Source organism: Nomascus leucogenys, chromosome 3, assembly GCF_006542625.1.
Source record: "Nomascus leucogenys isolate Asia chromosome 3, Asia_NLE_v1, whole genome shotgun sequence".
NCBI classification, from domain to species: domain Eukaryota; kingdom Metazoa; phylum Chordata; class Mammalia; order Primates; family Hylobatidae; genus Nomascus; species Nomascus leucogenys.
The window spans coordinates 37,107,640-37,122,536 of NC_044383.1; the positions used below are offsets into that span (position 1 = coordinate 37,107,640).

The 14,897-nt window shown below is 35.5% G+C and overlaps 1 protein-coding gene across 1 annotated transcript in view; it reads left to right on the forward strand.

The window, feature by feature from the left end:
• TM9SF3 (transmembrane 9 superfamily member 3) overlaps positions 1-9,823 on the forward strand; it is a 67,004-nt gene extending 57,181 nt beyond the window's left edge. The window contains exons 12-15 of the mRNA XM_030809063.1: positions 2,338-2,484; positions 3,021-3,104; positions 3,227-3,303; positions 8,166-9,823. Coding sequence (XP_030664923.1) covers positions 2,338-2,484; positions 3,021-3,104; positions 3,227-3,303; positions 8,166-8,233 — 376 coding nt within the window. The 3' untranslated portion in view covers positions 8,234-9,823. The remainder of the gene's footprint in view (positions 1-2,337; positions 2,485-3,020; positions 3,105-3,226; positions 3,304-8,165) is intronic.
• Positions 9,824-14,897: the final 5,074 nt, after the last annotated feature.

Consider the following 14,897-nt stretch of genomic DNA (forward strand, 5'->3'; position numbering starts at 1 on the left):
ACATCCTTCACTGTTTTTTTTTTTTTTTAATATAGAGCCATGGTCTTTTTTTCATTGGAATTTTTTTCATTTTTTTCCTTTGACATTCGTAATACAGATTCTGTGTTTTCCAGCCTTTTTAAAGTGAAGCAAGAACAAAATCCTATCTGAAGCATTCTAAGTGCAGAATCCTTCTAGATTTGTACATTTGTCCCCCAGTGTATAGCCGTCTTAATCACATCGAATTTTATAACTTTTTTAAAGGGACTCACCTTATCAAATCTTTCCAAAGCATTCAACATAATTTTTATAGTAACCACACATCCTTTTTACGCTGATGTTTATTGGTTTATGTAACATTTAATTTAGTCAGTTTAGTCTAATGGTACTAACAGATACAACTGACATAAATAGATATGGACCAACTCTTGGTTGTCACTTACCAGCTCTGCATATGCTATGGGCATTAGTACCTTAGGAGTTGGAGTGTGTGTCTCTGTAACTCGTGGTTTATTAAAGTCGGTTCAGGAACTTCTTTAGTTCCATTCTGACAATGCTTTTTGCCTTCACCCAGACTTGACCTGTGACTTCTTTTTCCCTTCTGCCCCTGTCCCCAGTGCTTTTGAACCACATGTCTTTGTGCTTCTCCAGGCACTGTGTTCCACTAGATAACTTCTCTGCTGTTTCTTCAACTTATCTTCTGTTTTGTCCACCTTCAAACCCATTCTCCTACCCATTTGGTAGCCAAAGTGGTCTTTTTAAGGTGTCATGTCATTTCTTTGCTTAACACTTCTTATTTTAATTGAGATGAGGTCCCAACTCCATAACATGGCCATTAAGGGTCTTTATAACATAAGAACTGGCCCTGTTCACTTCTCCAACTTCATTTCTTAGTTCCTTCCCCTTCATTTAAAGTGTTAGCCATAGTGAATTACTTTTAGTTTTTCAAAATGCAGTGGATTCCCTTTATTTGCTCACCTTTGCTGCTCCAGTACCTGGAACATTCTTTTTTTTTTTTGAGACAGTTTTGCTTGTTGCGCAGGCTGGAGTGCAGTGGCACTATCTCGGCTCACCGCAGCCTCCGCCTCCCGGGTTCAAGCGATTATCCTGCCTTAGCCTCCTGAGTAGCTGGGATTATAGGCATGCACCACCACGCCCAGCTAATTTTGTATTTTTAGTAGAGACGGGGTTTCACGATGTTGGTCAAGCTGGTCTCGAACTCCCGACCTCAGGTGATCTGTCTGCCTCAGCCTCCCAAAGTGCTAGGATTACAGGCGTGAGTCACCATGCCTGGCATACCTGGAACATTCTTCTAGCTCCCCTTACCCTCTGCATTCCTTATCTGATCCTTCTCCCCCCGTAAAGCCCCATTCAGCCACAGTGGGAAGATGGCCCTTATGTGCATTCGTGTAGCACATATCACGGTGTATCATGATCTTTACTGGTGTTTCCCAACCAGCTAGTAATCTTCTTGAGGGTAGAGACTTTGTTGTCTTTATTCTGTTCTCACTGCTTTCCTGATGCATGATAGGGTCTCTGTAAATATTTTTTGAAAGAATGAATGATGGGGAGGCCGAGGTGAGTGGATCACCTGAGGTCAGGAGTTCGGGACCAGCCTGGCCAACATGATGAAACCCCGTCTCTACTAAAATACAAAAAATTAGCTGGGCGTGGTCTTGCGCGCCTGTAATCCCAGCTACTTAGGAGGCAGAGGCAGGAGAATCTCTTGAACCTGGGAGGTGGAGGTTGAGTGAGCTGAGATTGTGTCACTGCCCTCCAGCCTGGGCAACAAGAAAAAGAAAAGAGGCTGAAAGGCTCTGTTGTAATTTAATGATGACTTGATGATGGATTAGAGTGAAATATCTTTTTTCTTAATTAAAAATCTTAAAGCCTTTTCCCTTGCTGTCCTCTGAAGACAGTGTGAATCTTTAGGCCTGCTTTTCCTAATTTTATACATTATTGCTCTAACTTATTTTTCTATTTAATAAAATACAAACTACATTGCTTGAATTGTGTTGTATCTACAAAACAATTTAGATACAAATACGGATATTTTAGCTATTTTCATTTGTTCTTTTCTACATTATAGTTCTTTAAGCTTCTGTTTTATTCAGTTTGTGTAGAGGTGAATGCCCTACTGAAGAATCTGTTTTTCAAAGATTATCCAAGAAAATATTTTTTGAGAGAATTCTAGTGGATTTAATTGATGAAGACATGGTAAGAGAAACTATTGGAAGATACTTGAAAGAAAGTCATTAAGTGAGAAAAAAATGAGAACTAAAATGTGAGACTTAGGAAGAACAGAGTGAGCTTTAAGAATAAAGACTGGAAACCTGTGTCTTTATTGCATTTACTTAGGTATTTCATCTTCACGTCTTTCTGGGCATATAAGATCTATTATGTCTATGGCTTCATGATGCTGGTGCTGGTTATCCTGTGCATTGTGACTGTCTGTGTGACTATTGTGTGCACATATTTTCTACTAAATGCAGAAGATTACAGGTGGTAAGTACCTATTTGTAGAAAGAAATTTGGGGGAACCATAATATTTTAAAATAACATTTCCTTTGAAATCTATCAAGTGGAGTAAACAGCTGTATAGAAATGTTGTTACTTAAAATAGCATAGAGATTTTTTTCCAGTTATAAAAATGATACATATTTTAGAGAAAAAACAATATCAAATTTTTAATGTATTAATGGAGTACTATGTTAGAAATATTTTTTACAAAGTGCTTGGTATGAAAAGAGTTTTATGAGAAGCATTGCTCCATTCTAAACACAAGGAAACTTAGATCTGAAAAAGGAAATGGTGTATTTATGGTCACTGGTAATAGGGAATCTGACAAAATTCAAGATTGAGCTTTCTGATTCTTAGATGTTCTCCTTGTTGATAAATTTAAATACCATGTCTATGCATTTGTTTTTTAAATGTTTTAAAGGACTTTAAAGGATGTTTTATTAAATTCTTTCCTTTAAAATCTTTGTTTTAGTGCCATTCATTCAAAAGAGATTTATCTTGTCTCCCCCTCCCCCCACCAGGCAATGGACAAGTTTTCTCTCTGCTGCATCAACTGCAATCTATGTTTACATGTATTCCTTTTACTACTATTTTTTCAAAACAAAGTAAGTGGAGACATTTTTTCACCTTTTATTTAGGAAACTAATTTGTCCTTTAAATACTAATATTTAAGGCCTTATGTTGAAAGTAAAAATGGATATCCTATATATATTTTGTTTTATTTCAGGATGTATGGCTTATTTCAAACATCATTTTACTTTGGATATATGGCGGTATTTAGCACAGCCTTGGGGATAATGTGTGGTAAGTTTTGAAATTCTTTGAACATCATGAGTAAATCTGAGTTTCTCTAAATCAGAAAAATACAGTAATTGGAAATTAAGAAATTTTATCTGTTGTTTGATCAGAAACACCAAAATAAACCCGTCTGATTTCAGTCCTTTTGACTCTTCTCCACAACATAATTTATTACCTTATTAATTTCTATTTTTATAGAAATTCTAGTAATTCTGTATAGCACAGAATTTCATATCACAGTTTTTCATTCATTTTGAGAATTGGCTTTTTCATTTTATTTATTGTTTTTAGAGACTCAGCTTCTGAACTAGCTGGGACTACAGGCACATGCCACTGTGCCTGGCTTGAGAATTGGCATTTTTTAAAGCTTAGGTTCGATGGAAGATCATGATGTAGGCATGTTAAGGTGTTGCCTGAATGATTCCTGTTTGGAAACTTCTCAGACTATTCTTGGAGAAACCAGGAGACACCTAGGAGACAGCACAGTTTACTTATTATGATTGCATACTTGGGTATCTACAGACTGGACTTAAGTTCTAGCTGTACCATATGTATGCTTTCCACCTTGATCTAGTTCCCCAAGGTCTCTAAGCTTCTGTAACGTGGGGATAAAACCACTATTTATGGATCTATCATAATCATCTATTAAAAGGAAGAGGTAATAGTTTTCACCATGTGATAGAGTCTCTAGAATGTGTGAAATAGCTAGAAAATAAAGAACTTTTGGAAACAGTATGATAAATGGGAAAGGGGATAAATGGGAATAAATGTCCATGCTGTTGCTCAGCTTTTTTTGTGGCCATGGAGGTCACATTAACCTTTCTAAGTCTCATTTTTATCTGTAAAATGGGCATATCTTTCAGAGTAGTTGTGAGGAATAGTGTCATGTGTGTAAAGCACCAAGTGTAGTGCTGGGACTGTTATTAGGTAGTAAGGATAGCCATTTACGTGGTGAGATATGGAAAGAGCTGGCCTTTTGGGGTCAGTCTGTTCTGGGTGTGAATTTCCCACTTAATAGCCATGTTACTCTGGCCAAATTATTTAACCTTTCTTCCTCAACTTTACTCATTTGCAAAATAGAAATAATACCTCATAGGGCTATAAAGAGGATTCAGTGATTAAATGTGGATAAACATCAGGTGGCTGGTAGATGCTCAGTGAGGGGTAGCTGCTGCTGCTATTGATGAAGGCTGAAAGTCCTTGGGCTTCCTTCTCCTCTGGAATTGTGTCTGTGTTTCTGCATAGTCTCTGTGGGATTCCACACCTTGTGTTTTCATCTCAGAACAACTTAATGACTCTAAGTCCCGGCAGAGGTAACTTAAGGGAAACTCATACAAGTAACTCACATTTTTCGGGTTCAGTGTTTTACTTGATAAATGAGACTGGTCCCTTAACTACTTTGTAGGAATGATGTGTTTTACTTGATAAATGAGACTGATCCCTTAGTTACTTTGTAGGAATGATGTAACGCTGCGGGACTAATCATGGTGGAAACATTTCCAGAGAGTGGATAATTTTCCTCCTTTTTCTTTTACTTGCCATTGGCTATTTATGTATGTATGTGTGTATTTGATAATTCCACCTTTGGCTATATAAGATATATATAAGATATGGTAATCTTATTAAAAGCTAGGTCTTGGTGTGACATTTATGGACACCTTTGGGATACCAAGATTGCTTTGTTTCTCCATCAAAAGAGCCTGTTCAGTTCATATACACTATGTATGTGATCACGTGTGTGCGCACACACAAATGAGATTGTCTGTAAAGCAGTGAAACATTCCACAAGGAAAGATCATTTTCTATGTTAGAGTCACATGTTTTATTTATAGCTGCTGTGATAGCCATTCCCTGTGATAATTAGTAACCAACTTTGAGGGAAAGATGAGAGGGACTGAAGGTTAAAACTACATTGTGTCAAGTGGAAACATCACTATTCTTGGGCAGTCAGAAGGTTCCTTCAGTATTATTTGCCATCCTTTCTTCAGAGTATTGTTCACTGGACTCTTCTTTATTTTATCTGAGATTTTTCTTGATTATCACCTGCATTCAGTGAGGTATAGAATCGATTACGCAGAGAGTTAAAAAAAATTTTCTTGACTTGACTTTTTCTATGTGTGATCTTAGGAAGACCCAGAGAGGTAACATCTTGACATTTACAAAGAAAATGGAATGAATCTAGCTAAATTTTTTGAGTGATTTTCCTGCTGAAATTTCATCTTGCTGCCTGAAAATCTTGGCACATTTACAGTTCCCTGCTGTTCTGGCAATGTCCCAGCATTTATTCTTTAATGGGTTTATATGCCTTCAGTGCTTCATTTTTCAGGGGCAGGTGGGGAGAAACTGTTTAGACTGGAAGTCATTAGAATGTCATCATAATACAAAAATTATATATATCCATCAATTTATGTCGCTAAAATGCTTAAGTCAGTAATTAAAACAAAAATATTTGTTGATTTTTTTAATGTAGCAAAAAATGACTACATTAAGATGGGATATTATGAGCATAGCATTTTTGTTTTGAGGAATTAAGTTCAAAAGTGCACCTCTATTGTTCCTAAGATATTTACTTTTCTAGAGGGCATATTCAGTACTCTCTTTTTATAAAGTCATGCCCTTGTAAGTTTATTCTTGAGGTACTCATAAGATTAGGAAAAATGATTCTCTAGGTTGATACTGTTTTGATTTTAAGCATATTTCTGCTCAAAGGGGAACAATGTTTTGTACGTGTGGAAAATTGGATTTGGTTATTGGACCAGTATTATACCATTACAATTTTTGGTGCTAATTAAAATTTTATACATCTTTTCATGTCGTAAGGATTCAGGTATATTTTCACAAAATTGAATGATTTTTCTCTTATCCTGTAAAGAATTGTATTGTAACTATTCTAAAATGCATTATCAATATTTTAAAATGTAATATTGTTATTTCCTATTATAAAAGAAATGACTATTCATTGCAAAAATAAGTGGAAATAGTGTTGGCTTTGTCACTTTGGTTTTTTGTATTTTAATATTTAATAAAGGGAAACTTTCAAATATATACAAAAATAGGGACAATACTGTATATAGTGAGTCCCCATGTACTAACACCCAATGTCAGTAATTATCAATTCATGGCCTATCTTGTTTTATTTATATTCCCACTTTGTATCCCCCCTTTTATTCTGACATGAGTCTTAGACCTTATGTCATTTCAACTGTAAATATTTCAGTATATGTCTCTCCCTGAAAGATAAATGTAATATGATGGAATAATTTAGTTAGTGTTCAGATTTACCACACTTGTAATGACTTTTTTTTAAATATAGTTTGTTTGCATTGAGATCAATTAAGATTCATGCATTGCTTGGCTAAAATGTCTCTTAAGGCTGTTTTAATCTATAGATATTCTCTCTCTCACTTGCAATTTATTTTTAAACTTAAATAATTTCTGTAGAATTTTCCACACTCTGGATTTTGCTGATTATATTGCTGAAGTGTCATTTAAAGTTTCTTCAAGTGGTAGTTAGATCTGTAGGCTTGATCATACTCAAGAATACTTGTCCAAGAATGTTTAACAGGTGGTTTGTAAGCTTTTATCAGGGAAGCACATAATTTCTGGTTCTATTTCTTTGTGAAGTTAGCAGCCATTGATAGTTATTGCCTAGCTCAAATAATTCATTAGTGGTTATAATATTCTAATTCTATTGTTCCTTTTATATTTGTTAGCTGGTATACTTCCATAATGATAACCTTCCTTTCATCAACCAGTTGGTAGCCTTGGGGTATAATTCATATATAGGAGAAACAAGAGAGATGCTTGATTCTTGCCTTTCATTCACCAGTTTAGTGAATAAAAGATTCACTAAAAGATTGGTTCAAGGGTGACTAATTAGGCACTTGTGTGTGCACTTACCATTATTAATTAATGGAAGGTTTTCTTTTAAGCTTTCAATAATATTGGGCTACATCATGAATTCCTAAGACCAATGGAGATTTTTTTCTCTGACAGTTCAATAACCAACTGCATTGTTCTAAAGAGCCCTTAGTAGGTTGATACAAAAGTAATTGTAAAGCTGCAAATACTTTTGCACCAACCTATATTTGCAATAAAGAACCATCCAGTTCATTCATTCATTCAACAGATATTTACCAAGTATCTTATATGCCAGGCACTCTTCTAGACACAGGAGATAAATATTTTATTTAACAAAACAAACATCCCTGATTTCTGGTGTTTTAAGCTCTGGTTGAGGCTAATTGTTAAAAAACAGCATTTCAAAACTTCTGACCCACTTACCTCTCTGTCCTGTCTATTCCTGCAAATATGTCAACCCTACTACCAACTACGCAGCTTCTACAACTTAAAAATAAAAAAGAAGCTGTGAGAAAATGCCTCTCCTCTAGAGCTTCAACTGCTATTGGGACATGGTTCCCTGTCCTTCCTTAAGAGAATTTTCAGTCACTTCTTACTATTTATCTATTGGATTTTGGGAAGATATATTGATTTTTACTTTAATGACCTAGAATAATATATCTTCAAATCAAAGAAGGCATGTTTTTTGATTTAATAACCTTTTGCCATTATCAAATTATTCTTGCTTTATAAGAGATGTATTTTAATTCTATAGTTACTGATTATACAAGAAATAATTGCTACTTGATTAGACTTTTGGCATATGATGGTCAGACTTGGTGTATTATGGTATCAGGTGATTTGCAAAGCAAATGATACAGTTTTAGTAAGTTCAGAAAGAATACTAACATAAAGATATTTTCTTTAAAAAAGAATAACTTTCCAGAGCATAGAGTATTTAGTGTTTTTAAATGATGGATACTGCTCTGTACGTATTTGTTTCAAAACATCTTATTTTATCTTTGCAGGAGCAATTGGTTACATGGGAACAAGTGCCTTTGTCCGAAAAATCTATACTAATGTGAAAATTGACTAGAGACCCAAGAAAACCTGGAACTTCGGATCAATTTCTTTTTCATAGGGGTGGAACTTGCACAGCAAAAACAAACAAACGCAAGAAGAGATTTGGGCTTTAACACACTGGGTACTTTGTGGGTCTCTCTTTCGTCGATGGCTTAAAGTAACATCTATTTCCATTGATCCTAGGTTCTTCCTGACTGCTTTCTCCAACTGTTCACAGCAAATGCTTGGATTTTATGCAGTAGGCATTACTACAGTACATGGCTAATCTTCCCAAAAACTAGCTCATTAAAGATGAAATAGACCAGCTCTCTTCAGTGAAGAGGACAAATAGTTTATTTAAAGCATTTGTTCCAATAAAATACATAGAGGGAAACTTGAATGCTAAAATTACATGAATAGGAATCTTCCTGGCACTTAGTGTTTCTATGTTATTGAAAAATGATGTTCCAGAAAGATTACTTTTTTCCTCTTATTTTTACTGCCATTGTCGACCTATTGTGGGACATTTTTATATATTGAATCTGGGTTCTTTTTTGACTTTTTTTTTTTCCCAATCCAACTGCATCCTTTTTTTTAAAAGAGAGAATTAGAAAATATTAAATCCTGCATGTAATATATCTGCTGTCATCTTAGTTGGACCAACTTCCCATTTATTTATCTTAAAACTATACAGTTACATCTTAATTCCATCCAAAGAAGATACAGTTTGAAGACGGAAGTGTACTCTCTACAATGCAATTTACTGTACAGTTAGAAAGCAAAGTGTTAAATGGAGAAGATACTTGTTTTTATTAAACATTTTGAGATTTAGATAAACTACATTTTAACTGAATGTCTAAAGTGATTATCTTTTTTCCCCCCAAGTTAGTCTTACATCTTTTGGGTTTGAATGAAGGTTTTACATAAGAAATTATTAAAAACAAGGGGGGTGGGTAATAAATGTATATAACATTAAATAATGTAACGTAGGTGTAGACTCCCAAATGCATTTGGATGTACAGATTGACTACAGAGTACTTTTTTCTTATGATGATTGGTGTAGAAATGTGTGATTTGGGTGGCCTTTTACATCTTGCCTACCATTGCATGAAACATTGGAGTTTCTTCAAAATGTGTGTGTCATACTTTTTTTGGGAGGGGGGTTGTTTTCTTCTGTTTATTTTCTGAGACTCGTACAGGAGCCAAATTTGTAATTTAGAGACATTTAATTTTGTTAATCCTGTCTGGGACACTTAAGTAACATCTAAAGCATTATTGCTTTAGAATGTTCAAATAAAATTTCCTGACCAAATTGTTTTGTGGAAATAGATGTGTTTGCAATTTGAAGATATCTTTCTGTTCAAAAGGCAAAATTACTGAATGCCATTTTTAAAAGTATACTATAAACTATGCTACTCTCATACAGGGGACCCATACTTTGAAATCTCCAGACTTGCTTACATCTAGATTATCCAGCACAATCATAAAGTGAATGACAAACCCTTTGAATGAAATTGTGGCACAAAAATCTGTTCAGGTTGGTGTACCGTGTAAAGTGGGGATGGGGTAAAAGTGGTTAACATACTGTTGGATCAACAAATAAAGGTTACAGTTTGTAAGAGAAGTGATTGGAATACATTTTTCTGGAACTATTCATAATATGAAGTTTTCCTAGAACCACTGAGTTTCTAGTTTAATAGTTTGCTATGCAAATGACCACCTAAAACAATACTTTATATTGTTATTTTTAGGAAGACTCAAAACACCTGTATTTAAACCTTAATATGAAAATCATGCAATTAATAGTTACACAAGATGTTTTCATTACAAAATATGTATCTATATATTGATGGACTCCACATCCTATATTGTGACATGTAAGTCCTTTAAAAGGTGAAAAGTATGATTTCTTACCACTTAAGTATGATTGATATGATCCAACAAATTTGATCAGAAGATGTAGGTAAATCCTCTTCTGAAGCCAAAATGGTATATTAAGTGTAATTTATTGGTACTTCCATTTTCTCTTCCTTCTTACTTGCCTTTAAGATCTTATAAAAAAGAAACGAGGCCAGGCACGGTGGCTCACGCTTGTAATCCCAGCACTTTGGGAGGCCAAGGCGGGCGAATCACGAGGTCAGGAGATCGAGACCACGGTGAAACCCCGTCTCTACTAAAAATACAAAAAATTAGCCGGGCGTGGTGGCGGGCGCCTGTAGTCCCAGCTACTCGGAGAGGCTGAGGCAGGAGAATAGCGTGAACCCGGGAGGCGGAGCTTACAGTGAGCCGAGATTGCGCCACTGCACTCCAGCCTGGGCGACAGAGCGAGACTCCGGCGAGACTCCGTCTCAAAAAAAAAAAAAAAAACTAAAAGTTAATATTTAGTTGCTTATATTATGTAACCTTTTAACTATATGTAAAGTACTTTTTTGGTTTCTTTCTCACCACTTTTATTCAAAAGTACTTTTAACATACCAATACATAGTCTGTCTGCTGGGAGTATAAATTGGACAGTAAGCTTTTGTCTTAATAAAATGAAATTTGTTTCTCATGATACGAATCTTGCAGGTAAGATGTAGGGTTTATTGAAAATGTGTGGGTTAAATGCTTTCAGGTACACCAATTCTTTCTACTAAATTGAGCTCTATTTGAAATTCTTTGGAATCTGTGGTGAAAAATAATTTTCTGATTTCCAAATACATTAAGAGCATTAAGTGAATATTAATTACCTTCGAAGTCTTTTAGAAAAGGACTTGTATTGGTTTTTGGCTGCATAGAGGGGTTGAATAAGTGTGTGTGTGTGTGTGCGCGTGTGTGTGTGTCTTCTTAAAGATGTAATTCACAAATAGTTTAGCTCCCTAGCGCTCAGTTGTAGAATAGAAAATAGAACATTATTCAAGTTAATTGAAAGGTGAGGTTTTTATACCCCCACAAATGCTGTGTATCTGTCTTTCGTTTAACATTATTTGCTTAATTTCTTTCAACTGACACTTTGGATAATGCTATCAAAAACTAAGGCTAAACATTCCCCGTGTATTTAAGCACGCTTCTCCTGAAATTTAACTACATTAGTAGTTGATATTTGTGTACATATATCCTAATACAAGAGTAGGATAAGGTGGAAATATAATGGCCTGAGGGATGGCGAAGCATTCTTTTAGTATTTTTTATCATGTTGGGCTCCTAGATTGTACTGGGGTTGCCCATAAATCAAACCCCATACTCTTAGAATTCGTTATATTGTGGTGATACCAGAACCTAGTGAATGGTATGCTTGGGTGTTTTCCATTGAGAGTGGATGGGCCTCTTTATAAAGTTGGTTGCTGCAAAATCCAGTTCTTCCAAAAGCCACTTTATTTAGGGTTATTCACAAATCATATCCATTTTGGTACAGTGTTTGTTTTCTAATATTTATTAACCACCTTATACCAAATGTCTTGCAAAGAAATGTTATTAAAACCTTGAATTTTTACAAATGTAAAAAACAAAAAGTGTATTAATGTATTTGTTCAGGAAAAGCTACATACCGAAGGGCTTTTGTATATGAATTCTGTGGTGGGGAGACCCATTTGTAATCTATATGGCAGTTCCATCTGGGTTTTAAGTTTAGATTTCACCTTGTCTTAGTGCTTCATTCTATTGGTTTATTGGAACATGTAATAAATAGGAGTAGTGATGTATTAAAACACAAGTATTCATTAATATTTTATATCTTCACTAAAATTCTGTAGTTATGAAACTATATTTCATCAATCAAGGTGTTATATTTCAATCAGAGAAGTGAAAATTTATGAAGATTATTTGGAAGTGTGTACAGAAATAAACTAGGCTTACAGGTAGGCTAGATCAGAACGTTAACATATGAACCTGCAGAAATCTTGTAAGACTTAAATTCAGTGTGAGGAATAACTCTAGTTCTCTCCTATGAACATTTCCTAAAAGCCATCTGATTTGGCATTCTTACTGGAGCTGCAGACAGAAATCTACAAAGACAAAAGTAAACAAAATTAAGTTATTATTCCACTGTTAGGAATATAAATTTGTGAAGTCTGTTTATTTTGAAGTATTGGTGAACTAGGCTTGCTAATTGATAACTGCAGCAGTTTGTGTTTATTCCAGTTCGTCAACTTAGGTCATTTGAAAGGTATAAGAGCTTAAGGCAAGAAAGAAGTAACGTGGAATTCTATTTGAAGGACAACAGAACATTCTTGGAAAAGCAGCTCCAGTTGGTTTTTCAACTGTGTCAAACTTGAATGTGTAAGTCCCCACAGAGCATGGACAGTCGGTGCAGAGTTCCAAGGAAATTATTGTCTGATGACCACTTCCATTTTGTATACACTCTTTGGTTCGTATAGGCCATATTCCAACTGGCTTTTTAGTAATAGAAATCCAGTATATAATGTATCAAATACAATTGAGGTTCTAACCTAGTGTGTTAATTTATCTGAATTTGGATTTTTAAAAAGTAATAAAAAGTTAAATGTACTTCCTTTGGATTCCTTATTTCTTTCCTTTTTGAAACATGAACCAAGCATAAGGGATAACCCATTATTGACAGGCAAATGAATAACTTAATAATAGTTTTCCACAATTAAATAAAGCAGGGGTCTGCAGACTTTTTCTGTGAAGGTCTAGATAGTACATACTTTCGGCTTTGAGGGCTATACAGTCTCTGTTGAAACTATCATTGTAGCACCAAAGCAGCCATAGTAGACTATATAAACTAATGAGCATGGCTGTGTTCCAGTATAACTTCACAAAAACAGCTCACAGGCCATAGTCTGCTAACCCCCTGGAATGATGTATTTAAAATTTAAGGTTTAAATTTATATTTCGAAAATGAACTGTAATGTGCAGTAAAGTTGAGAGAATGGTCCAGTGAATAAGATTGGTCTTAAGAATGATGTTTCTTTTATTGCCATTATTGACTTTCTTGTATACCCATTCTGGCTCTTACACTCAGACTTTACCATCTATTTGCCTGCCATCCTCTGATTGATGATTCTTTGCATTTGTTTAGCATTTACTACTTTTTCAAAGCAGTTTCACTTGTTCCCTCACAACCATCCTGTGAAGCTGGTAGAGTAGATAGCTGTGTTTTATGGATAAGAAACCACAGCAGCTAAAGGTGCTCTTATGTTTAGCCCAGAAGTCATCAAGATTCAGGGCCCTGTTGTCTTGACTATTAACTGTAAAATGGGGGTGTCACCCTCTCTAGCCTGGGAGCAGGTAATATATGTAGAAGTCGCATTGAAAATTAGTGTTCTGTACAAATGGAAGAGATTATTTTTATTGTGCCACGTTGAAATCAGTGGTTAATTTCTCCATGTCTTTGTATATTTTGTTTTTCCATTTCTGACTAGTTTTTAAAAATCCTGACCAACCTCCTTGGTTCTTTTCTCCTAGTTTTATTAGGTGCCTCAGTCAACACCTGTACTTGGCAATTCCCGTTAGCCAAATCGTTGGTACAAATTTGGATTACTTTTTATTTCTTTAATGAACACTTTTTGTCTGGTTGGAAAACTAAGGACAGAAGGGACTCTTATGCAGCCAGCTTCTTGATTTCAAGTGAACTATTTTTGTGGAACTGTTACTCTGCAATATAATATTAGAAAAGGGGGGAATAAGCCTAATTGGGACATGTGGAATCCGTGTAGTTTACAAATGTATTTTAAATTACTTGATTATTTAAAATGATTTTCAAAGTTTGCACAATTACTTTGCTTGACAGCCATTTCAAAGGAAAAAATTGTGGGAGGTGGTTGCAGGGGGAAATTGATATAAGTGGGGCTGGCCAATGTTATGGTTATTCTTAGTGTCTCAATCTAAGCCACTAGGATTACAAGACTTAATATTGAAGGTCAGTGAAGAAAAGGAAGAGTCTAGAGAGTGAGACATGGAAGGTGGTTCTAAGTTGGGGTTGGTCAGAGAGGTCTGCTGCAATTATAGACCAGAAAGGTAGGGCAGTCCTGGGTAGGTAAGTGTCACAGATAGGGTAGCTGCAATGCTGGCATGAGGATGTGGGATATGCGATTATCAAGGTGTCCCAGGCAGAGACATGGAGGGTGTGAAGCAGCGAGGCCATGTTAGGATGACTGCAGGGTGTTTAATGCCAGAAGACTGGAATGTGGGAGTTGTAAGGAGCCAAGACTGGAAAGGTGAAAGGAAGGCTTGATGGTGGATGGAGGACCTGGTATGCCAGCCTGAAGAACTTGAATAAAGGTTTTGGAGAGCCAGGAAGGGTTTTAAGCAGCTGCTAAAAATTGTAGTATCTTTAATTACATTCTCCAGAAAACTGAGTGTCTTCTCAGTGGTCAGCAATGTAAGTGAAGGAATGAGCTGGCCTGGAACAAATTATCATGTATAGTGGCTTGGAAAGGCAAAATGAGAAAGTGGCCCAGGTGGATAAAATTCAGTAGACTTGAAGGGGCAAGACAACCTAGTTACTCTGGGTGGGAGATGGACATCTAAGAGGAGAAAAACACTTGTTCAGGTTCACAGAGGACCCAAAGATACGGCAGAGGAAACCCTAAAGTAATTATGAATGTAATAATGGAGCTAAGTTGAGCAGTTTTATGTCATAAAGCCTGTTACTCTACCTCCAGTTTTTTCATGGTTTTTAAATTAAAGAAAAATACATTTTAAAAATCATCTAAACCCAGATTAGAGTTTAGCTTTTATAGTTCTATCTTATGGTG